The sequence below is a fragment of the Pipra filicauda genome, unplaced genomic scaffold (assembly GCF_003945595.2).
Source record: "Pipra filicauda isolate LSUMZ 115617 unplaced genomic scaffold, ASM394559v2 scaffold138_size1969278_pilon, whole genome shotgun sequence".
NCBI lineage: Eukaryota > Metazoa > Chordata > Aves > Passeriformes > Pipridae > Pipra > Pipra filicauda.
Window position 1 is genome coordinate 1,574,434 of NW_024103862.1, and position 24,944 is coordinate 1,599,377.

The following is a 24,944-nucleotide window of genomic DNA, read 5'->3' on the forward strand; positions in this document are numbered from 1 at the left end:
TCACCATTTCTGGAAGTGTTTAAGGAAAGACTGGACGTGGCACTTTGTGCCATAGTCTAGTGGCATGGTGGTGTTGTTTGACCATAGGTTGGACTCGATGATCTCAGGGGTCTTTTCCAGCCTAGTCGACTCTGGGATAGGAAGCGCCTGCCCGTAAGCCAGGGACGCCAAGGTGCGGTGACACGGCAGCGGCGGGCGCAGACCCCAGGACGGTCTGTGGGGACCGGCGGCTACCTCAGGCGGGGCCGCCGACCCCAGCGCCTCCCGCGCCTCAGGACTACATCTCCAGGCGGGCATTGCGCCGATCCCTCCCCCACGGGCAGGGCTGTTCCGGCACGCCGATTCCGGCGCTCTGACCCGGAGGAGCTTCCCCGCACTCCCGGGGCACCGGCGGGGCTGCTCGCACGTGGTGCCGCCGCCGGCATGGCGGCCGTGCGGGTCGAGGCGGTGCTGGCGGCCGCCGAGGAGCAGGAGGCGGAGAAGCGGCGGAGCATCACGGTAGAGAAGGAGCTGGAGCTGGAGTTCGACTTGGGTAACTTGCTGGCGCTGGACCGCAACCCCCCTCCAGCGGCGGCGGCGCTGCGCGGGGCCGGCCCGCGGCGGGAGGCGCTGCTGCGGGCGCTGGCCCGCGACAACACGCAGCTGCTGGTGTCCCGGCTCTGGGAGCTGCCGGCCGAGCGCGCCGGCGGTGCCGGGGGGCCGCTGGTGGCGCGGCTGCCCGAGCCCACCTTCCGCCTGCCGCGGGAGAAGCCGCCGCCGCGGCCGCGGCCGCCGACGCGCTGGGAGCAGTTCGCGCGGCTGAAGGGCATCCGCCGCCGCAAGAAAACCTCGCTGGTGTGGGACGAGCAGGCCAAGGAGTGGCGGCGGCGCTGGGGCTACCGGCGAGCGGGCGGAGACCCGGCCCGCGCCTGGCTGGCGGAGGTGCCGGCGGGCGCCGACCCCGAGGAGGACCAGTTCGCGCGGCTGCGGCGGGAGAAGCGGGAGCGGGTGGCGCGCAACGAGCTGAACCGGCTGCGCAACCTGGCCCGGGCCCACCGCGCCGGGAGCGCCGTGCCCGCCGCCCCCCTGCACCCCACCGGCCACCAGGACCGCGAGGAGCTGCGCCGGGTCGCCCGCGTCGCCCGCGTCTCCACCGCCTCGCTCGGCCGCTTCCAGCCGCGGCTGCCGAAGGAGCCAGCGGAGCCGCCCTCCCGCAGCGGCGGCAGGAAGCGCCGCTTCGAGCCGCTCCTGGGCAACCTGGCGGCCGAGCGCAGCCGGCAGCTGGAGCTGCTGCGGGACATGGGCAGCAAGAAGCCGGTCCTGGACATCACCCGCGCTGTCAACAAGCAGATGCGCCAAGAGGAGGCCGAGGCGGCCGCCGCCCACAAGGGCAAGAAGCAGTCGCAGCGGGGCAAGCGCGGCCGCCGGCAGCAGCGGCCGGGCCGCAGTGGCAAGAAGAGCGGAGCCCGGCGGCAGCAACAACAGCAGAAGCCCGCGGGCGGTGGCACCGGCGGCGGCCGGAGGAAGAAGGCATGAGGGACTGTGCAGCACGGGCTGGGGATGCCCTCTAAGGCGTGGGAAGGGACTGTCACTTGCAGCCTCCCGCCCCGTGCTCCGTTCACACACATACTTGTCAATAAATATGCTCTGGCCTTTCTAAAATGTCCTGCTTTTGGATCTTAGCTGGCGGTCAGGGAAGGCTGTGTTCTCCCTCCAAGGGAAATTGGTGGTGTATCAAGGGGGTTGGGAGCCCTGGTTTCCCCTAGGCTGGGGGTTTCACACTGACATGTGTCACATGTTGCTTCAGCATCTCCAGGCTGGACCAAGGCTGGGCAAAGCTGTCCCATGTTCGGGTAGCTGGGACTGGGGATGGACTGCAGCTGTGACCTGTGTTTTGATGGAGTAACAGCCACGGATAAAGTTAAGAGGATGTGGCTGCTGTTTTCTGCTCTGGGCAAGTGGCCTGACGGTGGAGCTCTTGCTCTGTTAAGTCAACTTCTGCTCAGCCCTGGTACGCAGGCTGCGTTACCAAAGAGATGAAAACTTACTGTAAGATTTATTGCAGAGCCTAAGAAATCATACAGATTCTCTAAAGCAATCTGTTGATGAGAAAAGGAAGTCAAAACCAGCCACTGAATTCAACAGAAAAATGTTTGCATTGAAAAGCAAGTTGAAACCCCAATTTCTCCCCACAGTAGTACTAATCCATCATTTCATAGAAATAGTTTTACAATGTTTTTCTTCACTAAGCAGTTTGAGGGCTGATAGTGGAAATGATCTCAGACTTCTGCACATTATTCTTTTGAACTTTGTAGGTAACATGTAGAAAAAAAAAATAAGCCACCAGTGTGTGGCTTAACTACAGGAAAGATGCTGTTTCCTGGTAAGAAAGCTAGTAAAACAAGTTTCAGCAATCTCTCTTAAGTTAGGTTTTCAAACTTTCAAGTTTGTGAATTGTTAGTGATATTATAATGCCTCACTGCAAATGAGTTTTTGAAAAAGCTGGGTGACTATAGCAGTTCTCTTGTCCTATTCTGTAGCAGTTCAGTTCGGATGGCAGCTTCAGCAAAAAGCATCCTAAAGCAAAACCTCTGTGTAAGGCAGCTGCCGAGGGCAGAAGGGGTGTGTACGCCTTGGGGCTTGGATGGCATTGATGGACTGAGTAGCACTCAACCATGTGTTGTTTGCCTCTTAAATGTTTCTTGTCCCTGTGCTGAGCAGTCTGCACTGCTGCAGGCTGCTTCAGTCTTGCTGGTGTCAGGAATGGTCTTGTGGACACAACCCTCTGTTAATCAAGCCTTCAGTGTGAGTATCAAGACAAAGCAGGGGTAAAAAACTCTTGAACAGGTGGAAAAGGTTGTTTGGAGATACGTTCCAGACCTTTGAACTTCCAGGCATTGCCATAGGGCATGTCTTTTACCTACTCAGCCAGAGAGATGGGGTCTTTCACAACGCATACACACACCTCGTAAGTATTCTATGCTGATGATGAGGTTATTGGTAAACTTTCTCCACCAAAATCCTTGGCGGTTTGTGCATTTCCAGCAGTGATGAAGCAACCTGAGCAGAGGTGCAGGTGCCTCTGGGGTGCTGACAGTTTCTGGTTCTCACAAATGGATGGTTTCACAGCTTCATGTAGGTTGCCTGGTCAGGCCATTAATATACTCTTCTGAACTCAACACCTTGCAAAGTCATCCTTTTTAAGCTCAACTGATGCGTTCATAGACTCACAGAATCATTTGAGTTAGAAGGGACCTTAAAGCTAGTTCCAGCCCCTCTGCCATGGGCAGAAACACCAGTGATACTTACATGTCCACAAAATGGAAATTTTCACTATCTTCAATATCTGAAGTACTTTTTCTTTCCTGGAGACCCAGAGAACACCAGCTGCCTGCCTTTAAAGTGTATTGCAAATAAATTCCTTTTTTGATGCATTAACCTTTTTCGCAACTCTCTAATAAATAAAACGCAGCAGTATGCAAAGGCAAAATACCTGCTACAACAGAAAAATGATGCTTTCTTTGTCAGAATCCAATATTACCTTTGCTTAATACTGATATACTTTTCTGTCAGCTAGGCAGCGCAGCTTAGAGAATCTTAAGAATGTGGTTACACAATTTTGATCCATCCTGCACTGTAGTTTACCATGTAATTTCACAGAATCATGGAATTCTTAGGGTTGGAAGGGACCTCTGGAGATCATCTAGTCCAACCCCGCTGCCAAGGCAGGGTCACCTACAGCAAGTTACACAGGAACACGTGCAGGTGGGTTTTGAACATCTCCAGAGAGGGAGACTCCACCACCTCCCTGGGCAGCCTATTCCAGTGCTCTGCCACCCTCAACGGAAAGAAATTCTTTGTGTTGTGGTGGAACTTCTTGTGGTTTAGTTTATGGTCATTGCTCCTCATCCTGTCACTGGGCACCACTAAAAAAGTCTGAAAAGTATTTTAGCTAATTTTTAAATTGCCCTATGCTCAGGACCGTGGCTTTTTTATTATTTTCACTCTGCAATCGAACTACTTTCAGTATTTTTCCGTGACAGCTACTATGACCCGCGCTCAGCCCTAACTGTACTTCAGTAGCTGTTCATGGGCACTCTGTGTTGTGTATTTTAGCAATGAGGTTTTGCTTGCCTTGAAACAGGCGCGGGTTGGGTTTTGCAGTTCGGTGCCTGCATTGACCGCAGGGGCATTGACTGGGGAGGGACTGAATGCGGACAGTTCTTATTTCACCCGTGCGACTGGTGCGGGGCCGGGAAGCGGCGCTGACCCGGGAGGAGGCGCTGCCGCTGGCCCGTCCCCGTCCCAATCCCGATCCTCTCCGGCCGCAAATGCGCGATGGCGGCGGGGCGGGCGCGGGTCGCTCGCCTGCTGCGGCAGCTGGAGCGGGCAGCGTGAGTGCGGCGGGACGGGGCGCCGAGGGCCAAGGGTTTTCCCCCCGGGGCCGGCACTGCCGGGGGCCGGGGCCGGGCGGGAGCCGCGTGTGGAGAGTGAAAAGCAGCGGCCGCTCCGTTCCCCCTCCCGCCGCACACCGCTGGAGACCCTTGGAATGGGTGCTTGCAGGAGACTTTTAGGCAAGGACGGATTCGTTTGTCTGCTTTAGTTTCCCCTTTTAACCATACTTTTCTTTTTTTTTTTTTAAACATTTTAACTAGATGTCGGTGCCCGAGCCATGGCCACACTTATTCCCAAGGTAAGACTTAATTTGTGTCTCCAGAGTAAAATCCTGTAGGAGACCGTGGCCCTGCAGAACCGTATGTATCAGTGTAACCAAGGCAGAGGTGTAGGTAACAGGTGAGAAAGAGAGCAGCTTAAAGGTTAAGGTAAGCAGTCTGTATTTTGCAGCTGTACAGGGATACTGGTTATTGTTGGAGAGATTCACTGTTCCCGCATAAACCACAATCACTGCCTCCTGTCCCCTGCTTCCCCATACCGTGAGGCAAGTTGATCAGACATTTGCTCTGGCTGCTACTACTGCTGTCACCACCTGAGCCATCTCCACTTTAGATCTGCTTTTGGGTACACACATGTTACATTAGAAAGGAAACATGAAGCATTATGGATAAAAAGTAGCTATTCACAAAGGTGGAGAATAAAATCTCCATAGGCTTTTTATACAGTCAGTGCCAAGAACGCAGCTCAGGCCATGGTTGTGGAGTCAGAGGAGGAAGCCTGTGCTGAGTAACCAAACCACCCTGGAGGAATTTCTGTGTGCATGGACCATAGGGAGGCTGTGAGAATAACTATTTGTGTCAGTCTCCAGATAGCTGATTGGTCTCTAAATCCAGTAAAAATTAGTATTTTTTGGCCATAATTTCTGTAATGGGTAATTCTGAGCAGCTTGGTTTCACATGCTTTGCTGAAGACACTTTTTAAAAAATTGCCATTGCCATTTCACATATGGAAAAGCCATATCTATCTTCAGATACTTGTTTTGTCCAAGGCCATCATACAGCAAGACAATAGCACAACTGAGAAACAGAATCTCATTCTTCTGCTTGTCTGCTTGATGATCTACTCAGTCAATTCAAATTAAGCTCTTCCTAAACAGAAGTCTTAGTTAAGCACACTCTCCATAAGTTTTAAGCATCGAGTCTATAGTGTAGCAAGATGATATCAGTTCAGTAAGTCTCTAAATAGTCAGAATTGATTTAACAGTGACTGTAGAGGAAAAATAAAAGTTCTTTATGTTTCTTGGCAGTGTTGAAGGAAATAGTGCAATTTTCGAACTCGGTAAAATTTCCTGAAAGTTAAGTTTGGCTCAAGAATATAACAAAAGGACATCTATTATACTATCAGAAAGCAAGAGGGTAAATGGTTTGGACATGTTCTTAGCCTGTCAAATTAATGACTGAAAGTACAGCAGACTCATGCTCCAGGAGAGGTCAAACATGTCCAGCCTGGCAAGAGGTGGCAATGAAAGAGCTGATAGCAGCTGGCCTGGGCTTCAATAGAAAATGCATGAAGGATTTTAATACATCTATGTGTTACTGTTGTGGGTTAGTGCTTCAGTGCACCCCAGAGTGTCTGTGACTCATTATCATGGCTTCACGCATTGGATCTGAACCCAAATTACATATTTTCAATTAATATAGCACATGTAAGGCATGACTTCAGCAGGAAGAGCAGAATGCCTCATCTGATCTTTTCTTGGAGAAGAATGGGCAGTGTCAGTTGATGTAGTTTGTTTCACTCTGTGGCAAAATCAGGATATGCCAGAAATTGAGTGTTGTGATGATTCATGCAAGAACGACATGACAGAGAGAGGCTGTGACTGAAGGACTGTCCTTCTAAATATCTTTTCTTCTAAGTAAGGTTGATAGTAACACACCGATTCTTATTTATTATTAGAAATGCATGCAGTTTCTTAGTTTTCTAGCAAGCAATTCAGTTTCACCTGCTAGTTCAGGACTAGGCAGAAGTAAAGAGAAGTGTAAACACCTGTTAGTATTGCTCCCACACATACAAAAGATTTTCTCTATTCAGGTGTACATGGAGGATGTCTCATGGATTTGTCTTAAAAGTTGTTCTGAAGGTTATCATGTAGCCCCTACACATTTCTAGCACCTATCAGCTTGTACCAGCTTGTACCAGCACTCAATTCCACTTATCATGTGCTTTTCTGGTCTTTGCAGACTGCAAACATTCTCATACAAACTTCCTGCTAACTTGTTCGGTTTTCATAGGAAATAATTCTTGAAAGAAGGGGAAAAAATACTTGTTTTGCTGAACTATATTAATCAAATCAAGTACTTAAATAATCTCACAACCATTAACGGATGAAATGGGTAACTGTTATCCAGACAAGCTGAGATGACCTGTGCAAATATATTAGTGATTCTAAAAGCAAGGAAGTCTGTCAACTCTAGTGCTGAGAAACAGATTGCAATAACTTTTTGTTCCGTAATTTTACTGTTTCATTTCCATTCCAGTCCCTGAGCGGCCTACCCTGGGAAATACAGACTATGCATTTGAGGTAGGTTTAATAATCAAATGTATTTGATTTAAAAGTAGTATACAAGACACTAATTGCTAAACATGGCATTCAACAAATAGTTGCATTATTAAATATTTATATTTCACTTTGTCTGTGTGGTAGTAGATGCCATTTATCCATTTTTCCAGGAAAAAATGGTTGTTTGGTTTTGGTTTGTTCTTTTTTTTTTGTAGATGGCCATTTCAAACATCCGATATGGAGAAGGAGTTACAAAAGAGATTGGCATGGTAAGCTGCTATGGTGTAAGTCCATCTCTGGTGAAAAGTTACTTTCTAAAGGGCTGATGGTGCTATCAATCCGTTTTATGAAGGAAAATTTATTTATGGCATGTCTGAATCTCCACCGATTTGCAGTATGTGTTGTCATATATACCAGTGTAAAAAGGCTGGAAAATACTATTGGGTACAGAACAGAAGCATATTGCATCAATGTTGCTGTGGTATAACTGAGAACATGAAATGCAGCTTGGGGGATAATTAGATAACTGATGATTTGCTAGGATTATGCAACAATACTTTTCGCTGACAGGGAATTTAATTCAGAAAGTTTTGAATCCTGGTGACTCACCAGGATTTTCTCAAGATCACTTTTGTCTCTTCTACTGCTCCTTAAAATGAATTAGAGACTTTCCATTAAATTAGCTAGATACTCATTCAGCTCTGAGTTTGCACTGTGAAAAATGAAGAATTTTTGTTTCGGCAATGTGAGATGATTCACCTGAATACGTTGTTCCAGTTTGCCGTTATCACTGGCTTTTTTCATTTATCATTTTTTCCTCCTTTCTTGGCATTTCTGGCATTAACAATTCTCTTTTTTATTTGCAAATTTGTAAAGCAAGATAACAGTCAGTAAATGAAATTAGACAGAACCTCTGTCTTTAAACAGTATTGGAATTATTTAGAATTGCATGTATCATGTAGCTCTTGTGACAATTAATTTAGCAAAGGTTAGGATGTATTTTTCTCTCTTTTGCCACCTTATTTTGATTTTTAATCAATAAATTAATATTCAGTATTAAATTTGCAAGATTTTGATCCTGTGCTTTGGTAGGTATCTAGGGGAGACAGCCTGTGAAAAAACCTTTTTACTGTCACAGGAATTGTGTAGGAAGAAATATTTTTTTAAAAAAATTTACATTTTACTCTAGGCTTAACCATGTGGTTCAACAACTTTAGTTTTCTTCTGTCATAAGACTTCAACTATATCGGTTTGGCAGCTTTAAATTTTATGCTGCTTTCTGCATCCTTTATGTGTGTGGTTAATGCTCTTTTTGTTCGGCTGATATGGTTTTAAAAATTTTACAATAATCAACTATTTTTAGGTTGGGGTTTTTTAATTATTAATTGATCTGTTGATTTGGATCAGTTTTTGAATTATTCAGTGTATGATTTTTACTAGTCATTTGGTTTTTAATGTCATTGTTATTGTAGGACCTGCAGAATCTTGGTGCTAGAAGAGTTTGTGTGATGACAGATAAAAACCTCTCCAAACTCCCTCCTGTAAATGCAGTATTGAATTCCTTGGCAAAATATGGTATAAACTTTCAGATATATGATAATGTCCGGGTGGAGCCAACAGACCAAAGGTACTACTCACTTCTGATAGTGCACTTCTCCAAGTAGTGCCTAGGCCTTTCCAGCATTCCCTGTGGCTGTTTAAACACCTTATGACCTGCATACTGGTCTTAATAATTAGTTTCCCTGTGTACTGGTTTAATCCTGACTAATTGGAAATCCTTTCTTGTTTTCCAAGTTTCCTGGACGCCATTAGATTTGCCAAAAAGGGAGAGTTTGATGCCTATGTTGCTGTTGGAGGTGGGTCTGTGATAGACACCTGTAAAGCTGCCAACCTGTACGCAGCCAGCCCTACATCAGAATTCTTGGATTATGTCAATGCTCCTATTGGGAAAGGGAAGCCTGTCACTGTTCCCCTCAAGCCACTGATTGCAGGTAAAGCAGGAGGGATGTATGTGGAGAGTGAGGGCTTGGGGGAAGGGGAGTTATTCTACACTCTCTGTGATATTTCTATTAAAATCAGTTTACCATGACTGTTTCAGCTTCCTCTGGGCTTACTTCTTCTCTAGTTGTATTCAGCAGCAATTTTACTATTTACTTCAGTGTAAAAATCAGAGCTTTTGTAATTAGTTTGTCTTGTTTAGCTCAGTTAGACTGCTTTTACTGAGAAAAGAGATCAAAGTTACAGTTTCTCTTTGACCTGTTGGCTTTGGATCAGGGATTCCTCCAAGATTTCCTGGTTCCTGTGTTTTTGGTGGTGTTACTATTGTGGTTTTATTTACTTATTTTGCAATATTATATATTATTTGTTGTTATCCCCATTCTTCCTTTTAAGTTCCTACAACATCTGGCACTGGAAGTGAAACCACTGGTGTTGCCATTTTTGACTTCAAAGAACTAAAAGTTAAAACCGGTGAGGTTTTGCTGTTTTGTTTGGGGGTTTTTATTTGTTTGTTTTGTGGGTTTTTTTGTATGCTATGCAAGACAGCTGCTTTTCCAATGCTTTTGTTATTTCCCTGCTGTGAAAGAAAGGGATACCGCGTTTCATTTCAGGTGTCATTTTGTTTGAGTCAACTGCCACAGGCAAATTTGAAGAGCTTAATGGTTTCCTCCTTGAATTAAATTCATAGCGTATTAACATAATGAAATGCCTATGTAATACATTGGATTATAGTTTGAAGGCAAAACAGGAAACTAAAATCTTTCAAGTCCTTAAATGGCAGAAAATGTTAATTGCAAAGGAAATTTCTACTTATATTCAGGGTCAACCAACTGTTCCTTATTTCCTCCGTATTTTTCTTTCTGCTTTTAAGACTTCTGTTTCTTTGTTGTGTAATTGCAACCAAATGTTCCTTTTCCTGACTTTTGAAACCTCAGGCCTGGGATGCTGTGCAAGTGAGGGACAGTCTTCCCTTGGCCTTTTCATCCCTGGCAAATAAAGATTAAGGCTAAAATGTCATCTCGAGCTTCATAGCTGTTTTGAGGTTTTACTTCTAAACATGTGGATTTTATATGCCATGCAGTCTGCAGTGCTTGGGACCCAAATGGATGTGCTAAGGTGTTCTGATAATAGCTCAAGAGTTTTCTAGTCTATACGTAGTCAATCAGCCTCCGTCTGTCTGTCTCTCCCTCAAAGCTACATCTGTGCCTTCATAACCAAAACATGAGGGCATGGTTATTACAGATGCTGAAGACAGCAACTGGCAATAGCAATCGATTGTAGGCCCAAACCAGTTTTGCCCTCTGACTGTTCACAGGAGATACAAATTTAAGAATACTGCAGATGGCATGCAGCACAGACATTTTGCAAGTATAGGCTGCTCAGGGAGTGTTGCAAACAGAGAGAGAATGCTATTGCCACTTCAGGCAAAAGTCTCAAATCATATAAGCCTGTTACAGGGACTTCATCATCAGTAAGATACCTATGATCTACGTTTATAGATACTCCTTGCTCTCCCTTCTCTCTCTTCACTTTTACGTTCATAGTTTCAAATAAGTTCCCCTCCCTATTTTGATGTTTTGAACATTAAGCTTGTCCTATTTTGTTGCAAAAAATCTTTAACCCATTTTCCTCACTTAACATATTGCAGGTATTGCTTCAAGAGCCATTAAGCCAACATTAGGCATCATTGATCCTTTGCACACACTGTCTATGCCTGAACGAATAGTGGCCAACAGTGGCTTTGATGTGCTTTGGTGAGTTTTCTGTGTAGGCTGGTACCTGAACTTATTACCTATTTGTATTTTTACTATGATGATTGTAGAAAAAAATATATTTTGGGAGCAGAAAAGGATGATCTTTTTTCTCCTTTTGCTCTTCTTGTTAAGGTGAGCTCTGTTATACTTTCCTCTTAGTTTCACTGCCTCCCTCAGAATGTATGGAACCAAATCACTCATTTGCAGAAATTTGCTTCCAGGATGGTGGTTGTCAGAGAAGAGGGTCCAGGTGTCCTTTTTTAAGAGATCATAGAGATTATTAATCAGAATTGTGACAGCATTTATCATGTCTCACAGACATGGCAGGGAACGGAGAACAAGGATTTTCTAACAAAAGCCATGATGTGTCAATAAAAGTTTGTAAAGGCTTGTGAGATGCTGGCAGATCTTCACCCAATTATGGCCATCTTTGGAACCTCTCTTTAATTTGCTTTTCACTTGGCACAAAATTTTCTTCATCTTAAACCTACAGCTTTTAATTTCACAAAATGCACTGACATTTCTATTTGGAGAGCCAGAGCTTACTTTGCTTCTGGGTTCTGTGTATATTAAAGCAATAGAGCTGTAATGAAACAGTGATTTCTCAAGCTTGGTGAAGTACCCTGGACTGCAATATCTGTAATGGAATCAAGGCATTTGTTCACCAATGAAAATGGTTTTAAACATCTGTAGCCATGTACCATGGCTGAATGTAGCCATGTACCCAGTGCCCCTTCTTTATGTGGTCGGATTCATGAGAATCTCAGAGATTAAACTGTTGGCAGTTCCACTCAGCTTAAATATCATACCCCTAATTTTTTTAGAGGTTGATACTTCTAAAAGAAAGGTACCTTAGCGATGCTTCCTGTGCTAAAGCTTCTTACAGCTCCCGTCCCACAGAAAGGAAATGCACCCATTGCACATGTACAGTGTTCTTCAGTGAAAAGCATTACACACCAAGGTGCCAACGCATCCAACCTAGCTTTAAGCATGGTGTGAGCTGATAGATAATAACTGTGTTTGGATTTTGCCATCTGTGTGTTTGTTGGAGAGTGAAGCACTCTGGAGGCGCCTGCCCGGCGTTCTCCCAGTTGTCTATGAGATTGTATTTTTGGTGTTGGCAACTGTTAAACACCAGAAATAAACAAGAACCTGCATTCAAAGGACAGCAGGGCAGTAACATGGAGTTCTCCCCCTTAAATAATTAATTTTTTTAATCTTTCTGTTAGCCATGCTCTAGAATCATACACCGCTCTTCCCTACAACATGCGCAGTCCCTGCCCTTCAAACCCGATCAACCGTCCAGCTTACCAAGGCAGCAACCCTGTCAGTGATGTCTGGGCTCTTCATGCTCTGCGTATTGTGGCTAAATATTTGAAAAGGTAATACATTTAACAGCCATCTGCCTCGCAGTATGTTCTGTCTTCAGTGCCCTGAAAGGGATGCTTAGAAGAGCTTGAGTTTTAGGCTAAGTTAAGGCAAGCTGCAACATTAAACTTTCATTTTCTACCCTGGGTTTTTCTTAAATGAAGGAAAAAATTTTTTCAAATAAAATTGAAAGTAAAATTGGGGTTAATAGGTTTCTTGAGGAGGTAGCTTTTTAATGCCTCTGTGAATCTATTTTAAAAGTCCTGTTAAAGGTATTTCAAGCTCCTCAGTTAATATGGGAGCATCATTTACATATTTTTCCAAGAATCAACTTTTTATAACAGTATAACGGGAATATGTAACAAACTGAACAAAATACTGCTGATGTAACTTCTGTGACCATCAGAGTAAATTAAGATACTTACACATCTATTGAGAAGGTAGCCACATACACTTACGAATGTGCAAAATTATGCATTTATTGAAAACCTGCTCATACTTAGAAGACCTTCAATTTAGAATAAGGATTGGCTTAATTGGATGCTGATTTTGATTCCTACCAATAAAGTTTTAGCCGGGATACAGCTTTTGTATACCATGTGCCCTTCTATTAAAGATCATTGTGGAGTTTTGTTGTAAAAGACTTTTTACAGTACCTAGCTAGTCAAAATAGTTTTTTCTTGTTCATGTAGAATCTATTCACGAGACTTTTTCTCCTTGTTGTCAAAGTACACAAGGAGCCTGAGGCATAGAAAGGCAAGGAACCCTGTCTTTTTCCCACAGCAGGTGATGGGGTCTAGACCACCACCTAATGAGTGGAGTGATCCTTGAGCTGTACATAGAATGGCCAAAGCTCCAAAGTAGAGTTGTTTAAATCACCACTGAGGTTAATCTGGTTAAATTCACTCTATTTACTCAGTTTTTGGAAAAGTGAAAAGAGGCTTGCCCTTCACTGAATCAGTGTGATCTACTTAGTGATCCAGAAGCAGGATTGTTCTCTTACTGCAGTGACTTGATCCTGTTTCCAGCATTTTATCTCAGCTTATCTTAGAGGGTTTTGTCTATCTGTCCATAAAGAAGCCCTCTCCCCCTTCTCCCTCTCGAATCACCAATCTATTTGTGAATTTACTGGTGCACAGAGCCATCAGAAACCCTGAAGACCGTGAAGCAAGAGCCAACATGCATCTGGCAAGTGCTTTTGCTGGTATTGGCTTTGGCAATGCTGGTGTCCATCTCTGGTGAGTACAGACAAACAGTAACCCCATATGAGGTCAGCTTCTAGCTAGTGTTTGTTTCAGATTGTCAAAGATGTCACTGCTTTGTTGCTTAATGTATATTAAGGGATTGTAGCCTGGCCTGTGGATGCTGAGAAATTGATGGGCTTTTGGCATTTATGTGTATGAGGATTGTGTGATACTCAAATCCAGTCGTGTAAAAATTACAAAACATGGCCTTCTTTACCTTCCTTGATAGTAAAGACCACAGTAAAAAAAAAGTCAATGACATCTAAAATGTTAGATTTCATGCCAGCTTTTCTGCAGTGAGACAGAATGATGTAATCTTGTGCTTTTTCTGAACTGATGCAATTGTCTGTAAGTTTGTCTGTAGGGTAGGCAATCAGCAGGCTGAAATGAGCTGTAATTATTATTGTAAGGCAATATAGTTTCATTTGGATGAAAATCTCAGAGATTGAATTGTGTGAAGTTTTTAGCGGTCATTCTTTTCAAAGATGTTCCTTTCATTCCTTTTCTTTGAGCAAGTCTACTCTTTTAATTATACCTTAAAATTAACATTTAATTTTCTTAGGCAGTGTGATCATGTAGGGATGCAGATTATGGTATTTTTGGCATATCTGTATTATTTCAGGAACTGAACATCTTTCAGTCCAGTCAATGGAGTAATATAACTTCACACTCACAAAGTAAGGAGGTACTGTTTTTTACAGCTATGTCCCTGAGGTGCAGAGGGATGAGGTTTGTCTGTACCTGATATCCACACCATAGCTGTATGTCAATACCTTTTGAATATCTGTACTGAAAAGACTTGCATACCGAAAACTGACCACACAAGGAACTGAAAGCAAATTTTCCAAATACCAGGAGTGCTGCCCTAACCACTTGCTCTCTGCTCTCTGTTCCAGCCATGGAATGTCTTACCCTATCTCTGGTTTGGTGAAAACTTATAAACCAAAGGATTATAATGTGGATCACTCTTTAGTGGTAAAACTTGGTTTATCTTTGGTTTTGTATTGTACGTTTCAGTTGTCTGTTATGTGTCATTAATGAGCATTAAAGCATATTGAAGTTAAAAGTACATGTCTTTTTTTTTTTTTTCCCCAGCCACATGGCCTTTCTGTAGTGCTGACATCCCCAGCAGTGTTTGCTTTCACAGCACAGATACATCCTGAGCGGCACTTGGAGGCTGCAGAGATTCTAGGTAGGAATCTCTATGGATACAGCTTACATGTACAAATGGAATTCTTTCCAAAAATTCCAATTTCCAAAAATTTTTTTGAGAGGAAAAAAAAAATGTGTGCAAGCAATTGTTGTTTGTTGTTGTGAGGGCATTAAATTTAAAAATCAGGATTCTGGAGTTATGTGTAATGCAAAGTTAGCTCGAATAACACTAAATTTTGATATTGAATGATGTGGTTAGAGGAGCAAGCTGGAGAAATCAACTTCTTGGCTAGAAAACTGGACAGCTGAAATCAAAGGAAAGTGGCTGCAATTGGCATATCTCTTGGTGCTTTATGGAGAGTAGTTACCATAAAATGAACAAGTGCTCAGGTGCATTTGCCAAAAGAAAGAATTTTGCCTAACAAATTCCCTGCTGTGACAATGAATTAGAACAGGGTGGTGTTTCAAATCACTCCTGCTCTTTTTTCGTGGCACACAACTGTGGGTTTGGGTCTTTCTAATGTACGCCTAAGCTTGTTTGTAGGTGTTGGAATTTCTCAGTGGCTGATGTCAAATGTGATGGCTAAGGAGTGGATTAACAAGCCAAATGACCTTTTCTGCTTCTTAGCAGAATAAAAGTAAATGCTGCAGGCTGACAGCTCATTTAAAGGTTACCTTTTTATACAACGCTTTGTTATCAATGCAACCCATCACAAAAAGGTGTCCTAGAGAAAGGATACCTCTTAATTGCACCCCCAGCATGACAGTGTGTAATAAACCAGCTTCCAGTGATGTAATCTCAGAGCTGTTAGCAGTCTAGCTGTGACAGCCTGGCTCTGCAGTGAGCTAATTTATTTATGTCTAAGATCAGGTGTTTGTCTGCACTAGGCTCTGTGTTGTAACTAAACTGCTGCTAATACCCATGCTGGCTAAGGAGCAGTCACAGTCAAACAGGCAGCAGTGCAGAGAGTAGAGAGAAAGTGGTTAGGCCAGTTGTCCTTGTATTTGGAAAATTTGTGTTCAGTCCCTTGTATGGTCAGCCTTCTGTATGCAAGTCACAGCAATCCAGCCATATCTATGACTTGCTTGTATAAGTAATCTGAAAACATCCCCAAGAAAGAATGGGACTTTTATATAGACAGTGAAAATATCACAGTATTTTCAAGAGGTCGTAAAATAACATGGTCAGAAAAACTACATTCGGGGAAAATTCCATTTGTTTCATAAGCGCTGTCTGTGAGGATCTTCAGGCTTCCTCTAAAATATGCAGTCCTGCCTGTGGTCAAACCAGAACACAAACCTAGTTGGAATCATATGCTAAACTATTAAACGTCTGTGTTCCTACAGCAATATCACAGAGCTAAAATTAGACAAAGAAAATGTTTCTGGATGACTAGTCACCACAGCATATCAGAGAATTTGAACTCTGGCTCTTGATTTTAAAACAAGTGGCTGAAAAGCAGTTCCTTTACATTTTGTGGTATTAACTGCTGCTATAAATTCTGTCTCTAGAAGTTCTGTTAATTTTGTCAGTAGAAATTTTAACTATGTCATTGTGTGCCTTGCTGTAAAGGGACTCTGCCGAAAACGTGTCACAGGGAATTGAATTTATTACTTCCCATCTGGGGTGTTTACTTCTGATTCCAGTCCAGAGTCTAACTGACTACAGTAGCTGATTCAAATCTGTCATGTTGCCAAATGTAGTGACTAAGAAGGTATTTTATGACATGAAGCAGATTACTAAATAGTTATGTTATGTGTAGGTACAACTGTGAATTTGGGTAGATCCAGAAAAATCTTAATACCTCCCTGGGTGGATTCTTAAATAGTTGAAATAGGTGTGCGTGTGGTCAGAAATTTTCTTAAGTGCAATCAAAGACTGATGTATCCTTTAGGTTGAGCAAAAAGAAAGTTCTAGAACTATAGCAATATTTTAAAACTGCTGGTCACATTTACTGTCATGTTTTATTCTCCTCCTTTTGCCTTTTACTGTACTATCTGAAGATAGTGTATTTATTTATTTATTATTTATTTATGTCTCAGTTACTCCTCCATAGCAAAACCCAGGATAAACTCAGACTTCATGCCATAATCCTCATAGTACAAGACTCTGTCATATCTTATTTATCAATTTCTCCCAGACATTATCTGCTATAGCACTGACAGTCCTACTACCCAAATATCTGAGCTCTTCAAATGAGCTTGTAGGTCTTCTGTTCACTTTAACTCCCTTTGAATGTTCCACTGAACTGTGTGAGGACCACAGGAAGTGTTTTCCCTGTAGCTATTTAGTGCTCTTACTCATCTCTCAGTATGGCACTTGGACCTAACATAGTTCTGGTGTAACATCATTGAGGTTACACAGAGAAGCAGTTTAGCTTGGGTTACTTTGAAAAAGAAATCATATGGAGGAACCTGTGTCTTTTGTCTGGACATGCTTTTATTATTACTTTTAAGTAAGTCCTGACCATTCATCGAAAAAGGGGAAGCAAGCTATTCTGTAAGAAATATTAATAATCTTTCTTTTTATATCAATGTTTTCATTACTGTTCCATAGTTGTTTCAAAGATATCAGTTCCTCCCCTTCAGTTCTGCATCATCCTACACAAGTCTGCACATACTCAAATTAAATTTAGGATTTACTCAGCCCCCTGAACACTTCCCTGCCATCTCCTGCCTTTTTCAGCCTACATGCTCTAGTCCTGTATGTGAATCTGTAATTGAACAGAAGAGCCCTCTAGATGTCAGCAAACTCAAGGCATTAAAATGAAGTTAGCATTTGGCACACTGTCCATAAAAATAAATACCACTGACGTTCATGCGCTAGCTTCTTTCCTCCCAGCAGTTAGTCAGTCTGAAAAGTGCTTCTCCCTGTAAGCACAGAGGAAAAGGAAGTTAACCTCATGTGGCAGTTAGTCTTTTTGGCAGCATCTACCTGCTTCTGATCTTGTTTTATTTCACCTTTCGCAAACTATTCCAACTGTAAAATGAAGGCTGATTCCTCTTTTTACTTCATGTTGCTTTTACGGCAGTGACTGCTGTGTATGGATATGTATTCAGCTGATATTATGATTAAATTAAGTCCAGAACAGGCTTCCTCCGCTCTCTCCACCCTACAGTCAAGGCATTATGTCTTATTTTAGGAGCTGACATCCGCACTGCCAGAATCAAAGATGCGGGGTTTATTTTGGCAGACACACTCCGGAAATTCCTATTTGATCTGAATGTTGATGATGGCTTAGCTGCAATTGGTTATTCCAAAGCAGACATCCCTGCATTAGTCAAAGGCACTCTGCCTCAGGTAAGACAGAAAGCAAAACAGTTTTTCTTGTCAAATAAAATAGAACAGATTCTGGAAAAACCAGAATTGCTTCTTTTCAAGCAAATGTTATTTCTATTCCTACATGAAAACAATTACAGATAGTCGACTGTGTTTTGTTTCATTCCACAGTTTAGGTTTTTCTTTTCAGTGGGATTGAGTGAATGCTGTACTCTGTAATGGGTAAATGTTCGGGGTTTTTTTTAAATGTCACGTTTTTGAAAAAGAGGATTTTTTCATAGACCTTTGATCTTTGTAGAAGATACTGCTTTTTCCTAACTGTCTCTGTTAATTATGTATGCAGATGGGCTATGGATAAAGCCTTAATACCAAGTGCTATCTGGTAAGAATGACCGAGCTTACTTTACATTAAACTTTCCATATTGAGAAGTTGCATTTTTCTTCCCAGATGGCTTTTTTGCTCCATTGACCCCCATCAGAATTTGAAATAAGGTCCCCTGGGATGACATAGATTAAACTTGTGATATTCTTTATTGTTTCAGGGCCCACAAAGACATTACAAACAGCAGCACACCACTCTAAAAGCAAAATCCAGTGTCTTCCTTGTAAAAAGAGAGTTTGATTCATGTACTATGAACTCTTCTGTCCAGCTAGTATTTATTTCCACCAAGTTGCAAGGGAAATAAACATTATGGAGAAAGTGAAAATTTTTTAGGCCAAAAGGTTATTCGTTTTTTACAGCAGACCTCTTACTATGTCTAGTTCTTCTCAATCATAAATCTCAGAGCAACTTAGAGCAGTTATATTAACAGTAAATATTAATATTCCTGTTTATACCTGAGAAAATGACACAAAGGTGCAACTATGTAGGATCACACACACAGAGTGGTGGCAAAGCCAGGGAGAAAACTAAGGTCTCTGAGCACCCATCAAATAGGTTATGCATGTAAGTTGTTACGGGGCATTTGGGGGGTTTGTTTAGATAAATATGTTTCTTTAAAACAATTATGTTTAGGTCATCATAAGCAAAACATCTCGTTGAAGACTAGTTTTGCATAGCTGGGGGAGGGAGAAGGTTCTTCTCCAAAAGATGTTGAAAGGTTTTTTTGTTTGTTTGTGAGCTTAGCTCAAATTGACTTTTCATTCATTTACTGTGGTCTCATGGCATTGATGATTGTAGTGTGTAAAATGAGTTGACCTGAGAGTTTCTCAACCTGTATTTTTGTATATAAGATGTTACATGATGAAAATGTATTAGCCACAGAGTTAGTCCATACAGTTTAATCTTTGGTATATATTTTTTTTGTTTTCATCTTGCAGTAGGTTTGCTTTGGAATACAGCACTGACCCACTCATGTCAGCAAAGCAGTGTGATGCAGTTGTTACAGCACTAAAAAGTGTGCAAAGTTTATTCCATGTTGCGAAGTGCAGGCTGCAAGAAAACAAAACTAATCTGACTGTCAGAATTTATGTGGGAAGTCTGTTGGGGCAAACACCTGTACTTGAAGTTAAAACAGAATTTATTTTCCTTCCTAAGTGAGCCTATTGAAATTGATCCTATTTGCAGAGAGCAGTGATTCTGGCAGAAGATGCTTTCTTGATGTCTAAGGTGGCTGGCCTTGTGGTGGTGTTTCAGAGGAGAGGATGAGAGAAAATGAGAGAGTGGAAAAGCTGTTCTCTGGCCCAACCACCCCTGAAGACATCCCAGAGACAGCTACAATGGGGCTGAACCAGTGATGAGCCTTGAGCTACTCAGTTTTGGCACTAAACCAGAATGCACTGAGTCAGATTAAGGGAGCCAGGGCCTTGCTGTCTGGGCACCAGCAAATATCAGCAAGCTTGTGCAGAAGTAGTGCTGGTGCCTCTGTGTCGAGGCATAAAGGAAGAGCATCCGTTTGCAGCCTTCTATCGATATAGCTGGGAAATGCTACATTCTGTCAGGCTGATTGGCTCCTGTCTCCCGGTGTGGCTTTACAGATAACTCTGGCCATTTCGGTGCACAGAGCTGCAAAACTGTACTTTGGCCCACAGTGTCCTACTGTAAGCCTGATGAATTTATGAATATTTGAGCACTGAGTTGTTATATTTTGTATATTATGAGTCTGAAAAAAACCAACACACTTTTGCCGTAGTACTATTTGAATTTTCCATTTGGTTTCAAAACTGCATAGAAGAATCTTAAGCTTCTCTCCAGCTGGATCTGTGTGTCTAGCAACACTGGTCAGGGATGGGGAAAGAGGTACCATTTGATTGCTACTTATGCACCAGCAAAGCTTCTCTTGTAGCTAAAATAATGCACACAAAGCTGCACTTTTCATACTCATCACAAGCCGTGCTAACCATGATTATGAACTGTGAATACCTCACAGCTGGCTTCCTCACCATGCTAGACCAATATTTCACATTAAGTTTGCAGTGTGGTGGTACTCTTGCTGTGTAACCACATCCAGCCTGCCCACAAATCGCATCCCTGCGGGCTGAGGGGGAAGTGGAGCGGCTGCAGCATTGCACTGCGGCATCACCCCAGGCAGGGGTGTGTGCTCCACCCGGATGGCAGCTCAGCTCAGCCTCCCACTCAGGCAGGGGGCTGGAGGAGCCCCTTCCCCAGCATCCCACTTGGTGCATGAAGCAAGGACCTTAGCAAATGACATCCACTGTCTCACATGTGAAAAAGGGGAGAGAGATTTAAAGCTGGGGACAGCATCTTCCACAAGGGAGTTGTTGAAACAGGTTGTAGCTGTAGAAATTTCCTCTTGCCAAAATATACCACATTCATCTAAAGATACTGCATTCGTAGTAGTAAGTCTGGCTTCTGTCTTTGTAGACATTTCTAACTCTTTCCAGTATTTCAGTAAATGTTAAAATCATTGGTTGCTGGAAACAGAAGTGCTAATCATAACCAGTATGAGTACGTTAGCATTAGGCCCTTTCAGCTGAGTGTTTCTGCAGTACCCGAACACCTACACTAATACAGCTCCTCATCCTCAGTAGCACGGGGCTTTTCTGAATTTCCACCCCTGCCTTTGTGGTTATTTTGTCCAGCAGAGCAGTGAAGCAAATACCTGGGTTTCATTTCTGTCAGTGGTACTTCAGCACCTACAAATTCGGTTGAATCACTACCCAAATGAAGGTCAACCACAACTACTTTGTGTTCTGATTACAAGGTGTCAGGCTGTTCATTAAGAAGTTTCATACCATATCTTACCGTGTCCCTTTATTGCAGTCTGAGTTACAAGCGCTGTTTGCTCTGCCCATTTACAGCAGTTCCTGGGCCTTGAGAGATGTTGTGTTTTGAAAGTCTTGGTCCCTAAAACTCGAACTCCTGGTTCCAATGCTGGCAAATGAATTTTAAAAGGGACTGTGTTTCCAAGATAATATCCTCCAGCGTACTGACATCTTGACGGACAAGGCCCGTGTTTGCAGTACTTGACTCTGCAACTGAATGACATTCTAATCTTGCTTCTCTGTATTTAATTATAGGCAATTTTAGGTAATATGTTCTTGAAAGTCCTGTACAGTTGACGATGCCTCAACCTTAATTACTTGATTACTTATTTGCAAAACCTTGTTGTTCTCTGTAAAGGATGTAGTACAGAAACACATAATTCAGCTACTGTTTGATTAATTTTATTGGCAACCTTATGTAATTTAGTTTTTCTTTAATCTTGTAGGAGAGAGTGACTAAGCTATCACCACGTCCCCAAACAGAAGAGGACTTATCAGCTCTCTTCGAGGCTTCCATGAAGCTTTATTAGCTTAAACTTTGTGTTCTGAAAAGTGTGCTCTATTCTAACAGAGAGGTAATTTCTTACAGATACAGCGCTGAATTTGTTTAGAGCATGGAAGAACTTGGGTATTTTTGACCTCTGTTCCATTGTACACTGCAAAAAGGTCATGCAATTCATCTTTAACTAAACAGTGCTTTGAAGTGAAGACTTGACAGTGGTTTCTTTTTTGCTCAGTAGTCAGTGGTATTGACTTGCATAAAAGTTGGAGCAGATTTCTTACAGTAGTGAAGGCTTTCTTGTGCTTTAGAGATGATCAAAGGTGGAAAAATGTTTTAAGGGATATTCCAAACCATTTTGCAAATTATACTTCTATTTAAATTATCCGTGATTTTGTTCTGAAAAGTCATGCTAGTTACAAAATAAGTAAGATCATTATTAATTAGGGAGGGGGAGTTCCCTGCAGAAAATGTCAGCTTACTGTATTCTGTTCTGCTTATCATCATTTTACCATCTGGTTTTGCTAAGAAGGCTATTGAACTGGGGTACTTCTTTTATTGTTTGGTTAAGAAAAAAACTATACACTTTCATAGTTGTTTGGAAAAGGCTTCCCGAAAATTTGTTTTGGGTTAAAATTCTCACATGTATTGTCAGATATTTATCTTTCCTTTTAGGATCTATGTGAATTGTTCATCAGAGGAATAAAATCAGAGTAAAATGGTCACATGCTCAACAGGAACCGTGTAATAGCAAGACAGTATCCATCATGGTCATTCTGTCTCTGGAGACAAGAGCTCCTTTTTCCTGCTGTGTTCTGTGGAAGGAAGCTCTCAACTGTGTCTTACTTTGCTGTGAATCAATTGCTTCTGCTGAGCTCTTGCAGGTGCTGTCCCTCACAGTGCAGCCACCAGCTTAAGGAAGTGGCTGTGTGCTGTGGTTCAATATTAAAAATTGGTGGTGAAGCATATGGCTGCACAGTGCCCTGTGGGGAGCACTGGTTAATGTGGGAATGAGCCTGCACCTTCAGAGCAGTTAACCAGCTGGTTGACTGTCAACTGAGAAAGGGAAGTGGGGAAGGGAGAAATGAAACTAAAATTTTAATACTATTTTTCTTTTTTAAAAAGGTTCATGTGGTTGTGTGTACAGTTCATTTAAATCAGTTTCTGCTTTGTGTTGAACTCTTTCAGCATCTGATTCATGCAGCTACCACAGCACAAGACAAATGTGAGAAGAACCCCATAACCTCTCGTGTGCTTATTTCTTTGTGCTGGGAAGGGAGCACTTTTCAGTCACCCTGTTGAAGTAGAAAGCTCTATACTTTCACCTTTGCATTTAGATGTTTGTCTGATCAAGCTAGTGCTGTCCTAGAATCTGAGAACAGGTGTGTACTCAGTATTGACACTGGATCTGTTTTAGTGCTGTTAAAATAGGTGGATGGATGCTATGGTTGAAGCCTGGTTGTTTTTAGCAACAGAACAGGTTTAGTTGCCATAGGACTGCACTGCCAGTATGCCTCAGCCTGTGCTGGGATACACATCTGATTTCCACATCCTTCTGAATCTTTTTCCTCTGCTGAAATTGCCCACAAGTACCTCTGTCATGAGGGGTGATGTAATAGCAAGAGATTCACTTTGTTATATTGTGCAAAGCTTCCACGTTTTGGAAAAAAACCCTTTTTGTCAAAACCTTCTGTCAAACCCTGTCATTCAAGGTCAGGCTGGATGGGACTCTGAACAACTTGGTGTAGTGGAAGGTATCCCTGCCCATGGCTGGGGGATTGGAACTAGATGATCTTTAAGGTCCCTTTCAACCGAAACCATTCTGTGGTTCTATATAAACTTTTGGCCTGTTTTGTCTTTCCACTCCTGTCTTTCTCCAAGCTGTAGTAGCAATACGGTTTCCTGAAGAGAGAATTTTTTTGTCCAGGAGCCTAATTCATGGCAGTCATGCTGCATTTAGGGAGAATACACTTCTGGGGAACTGAGCAGCACTCAGTGATTTCATCACTTCAGCAGGCACTTTGTTGGGCTAGTTAGGGAGGTAGGATATTTCCTTCCAGCACACTTTTTATTTGCCATTTATGCCAGTATGGCAGTTATTGGCAGGCTGCATTTCCACCTGACAGAACCTCACACTTAACTTCCTATACCAGGTAACCCAGAGCTCTTGCTAGTTTTTAAATTAAACCTCATACCCCCTCTGATATCCATATTTTGCAGGTGAGACAAAGGGTTTGATGTAATACCTAACCCAACTTAAGCAGATGGTGCTGTAAGAAGGGCCCTTTCTGTCTTCCACAGCCCTTTCGCAGCATCAGAGTCTCCAGCTGACTTAAACTGGTTGTGAAGTCTCACTCACGGATATCAGCTACACAAGTAGTGGTTTTCCCACCACCAGTTGTTAGTTACTAGTGCAAATTTGCTAAGGAAAAATCGGGGGAGCTCATGTCACCCCACGGTGCTGTCTTTCAAATAGTGGTGATGTGACAGGGAGTCACGCCCTGGCTCACAGGCAGTTGTAGTTTTATTCGCAGCTGAAGAGTTGTGTGGAGTTTTTCATGTATTATCTTACTAAATTACTCTGTACTGAAACAACCTAGTTGGTCAAATGTATCTGTATCTTTGAACATGTCGATTCTGTGCATGAGTCTGGCATTTGTATGGGGAGCTGGGGTGACACTGTAATTCTGAGTGTCCAGCAGTGATTTGGCATATGGGCGGCTTGTTCTTCTGGCTCTTGTTACCACTCTGTTACTCAAGCCCTCTGTGATAAATCTGTTACTATGTTTAGATGATGCTGAAATGCAAATAACAAAAATAAACACAAGCTTGTTTGAAAGTGTTTGAGAGCAGTGTTTAACTCTGTCACGTTTAGTTGAATCCTACAAGGTAACTATGAACCAAAACTATTCAGAGGAGGAGGCTTTCACTGGCTTCGTTCCATAATGATTCCTCCTGCAAAGTCACTTGCCTGGTGAGCTTGGCACTGTGCACCCAAAAACGTTGTATCATGGATGAGAACTGAGAGCAGTGGTAGAGGCATTCCGGAAGTAAAAGCTTCTGAACTGCTGCATGGTATTTCTGTGAACATTTAAGACTGCTTCTGCATAACCAGTACACAATACATAACCAGTAGATAATCAGTTGTAAATATTATTACAACATATTTCATGACAACACTGTTGATCCTTGTACATCATACTTGCTAGCAGTAGGGCTTGATTGAGTCACTCCTCTTCCTTGTGGGGTCAAAGACTTACTTTCTGCCTTAAACAGCTGTAACTATATAAAAGGATTTGTCAGTCTGTATATAAAGAAGAACAAATGTCCAGTTCATATAGACCATGGGTTTTTAATAGGTTTTAAGTAAGCATATATGTCAGCTATTCAGTCATGACAAAAGGATGGTTTGAAGAAGCTTTAGGGACTCCTTTTAGAGTAGGAGTTATCACATTCATGATTCTTGCTGTGGACATTCACCTGCTATTTC

The 24,944-nt window shown here is 42.6% G+C and overlaps 2 protein-coding genes across 6 annotated transcripts; both read left to right on the plus strand.

Moving 5' to 3' along the window:
* Positions 1–310: 310 nt before the first annotated feature.
* Positions 311–1,641, plus strand: RRS1 (ribosome biogenesis regulator 1 homolog). The gene has a single exon (XM_027748167.2). The coding sequence runs from the start codon at positions 424–426 to the stop codon at positions 1,513–1,515; it is 1,092 nt and encodes a 363-aa protein (XP_027603968.1). The 5' UTR covers positions 311–423; the 3' UTR covers positions 1,516–1,641.
* Positions 1,642–1,727: 86 nt separating this feature from the next.
* ADHFE1 (alcohol dehydrogenase iron containing 1) lies at positions 1,728–24,296 on the plus strand. Of its 5 annotated transcripts, XM_027748164.2 has the most exons (15): positions 1,728–2,947; positions 4,635–4,672; positions 6,912–6,955; positions 7,150–7,203; positions 8,407–8,561; positions 8,729–8,925; positions 9,326–9,403; positions 10,581–10,686; positions 11,916–12,068; positions 13,194–13,292; positions 14,195–14,273; positions 14,394–14,490; positions 17,594–17,751; positions 21,402–21,530; positions 22,130–24,296. In XM_027748164.2, the coding sequence occupies exons 1-14, from the start codon at positions 2,889–2,891 to the stop codon at positions 21,483–21,485; spliced, it is 1,401 nt and encodes a 466-aa protein (XP_027603965.1). In that variant the 5' UTR covers positions 1,728–2,888; the 3' UTR covers positions 21,486–21,530; positions 22,130–24,296. The 5 variants fall into 5 exon arrangements, with proteins under 5 accessions (XP_027603965.1, XP_027603964.1, XP_039234360.1 ...); XM_027748163.2 differs by having other exon boundaries at positions 21,402–24,296; XM_039378426.1 differs by lacking the exon at positions 22,130–24,296 and having other exon boundaries at positions 19,298–21,463.
* Positions 24,297–24,944: the final 648 nt, after the last annotated feature.

Coding starts and splice junctions, on each gene's coding strand:
- RRS1 (XM_027748167.2), top strand. CDS start 424: ATGGCGGCCGTGCGGGTCGAGGCGGTGCTGGCGGCCGCCGAGGAGCAG.
- ADHFE1 (XM_027748163.2), top strand. CDS start 2,889: ATGTCTTTTACCTACTCAGCCAGAGAGATGGGGTCTTTCACAACGCAT. Junction 14,274..14,393: donor ATGTGGATCACTCTTTAGTG/GTAAAACTTGGT, acceptor TTTTTTCCCCAG/CCACATGGCCTTTCTGTAGT. Junction 14,491..17,593: donor GGAGGCTGCAGAGATTCTAG/GTAGGAATCTCT, acceptor GTCTTATTTTAG/GAGCTGACATCCGCACTGCC.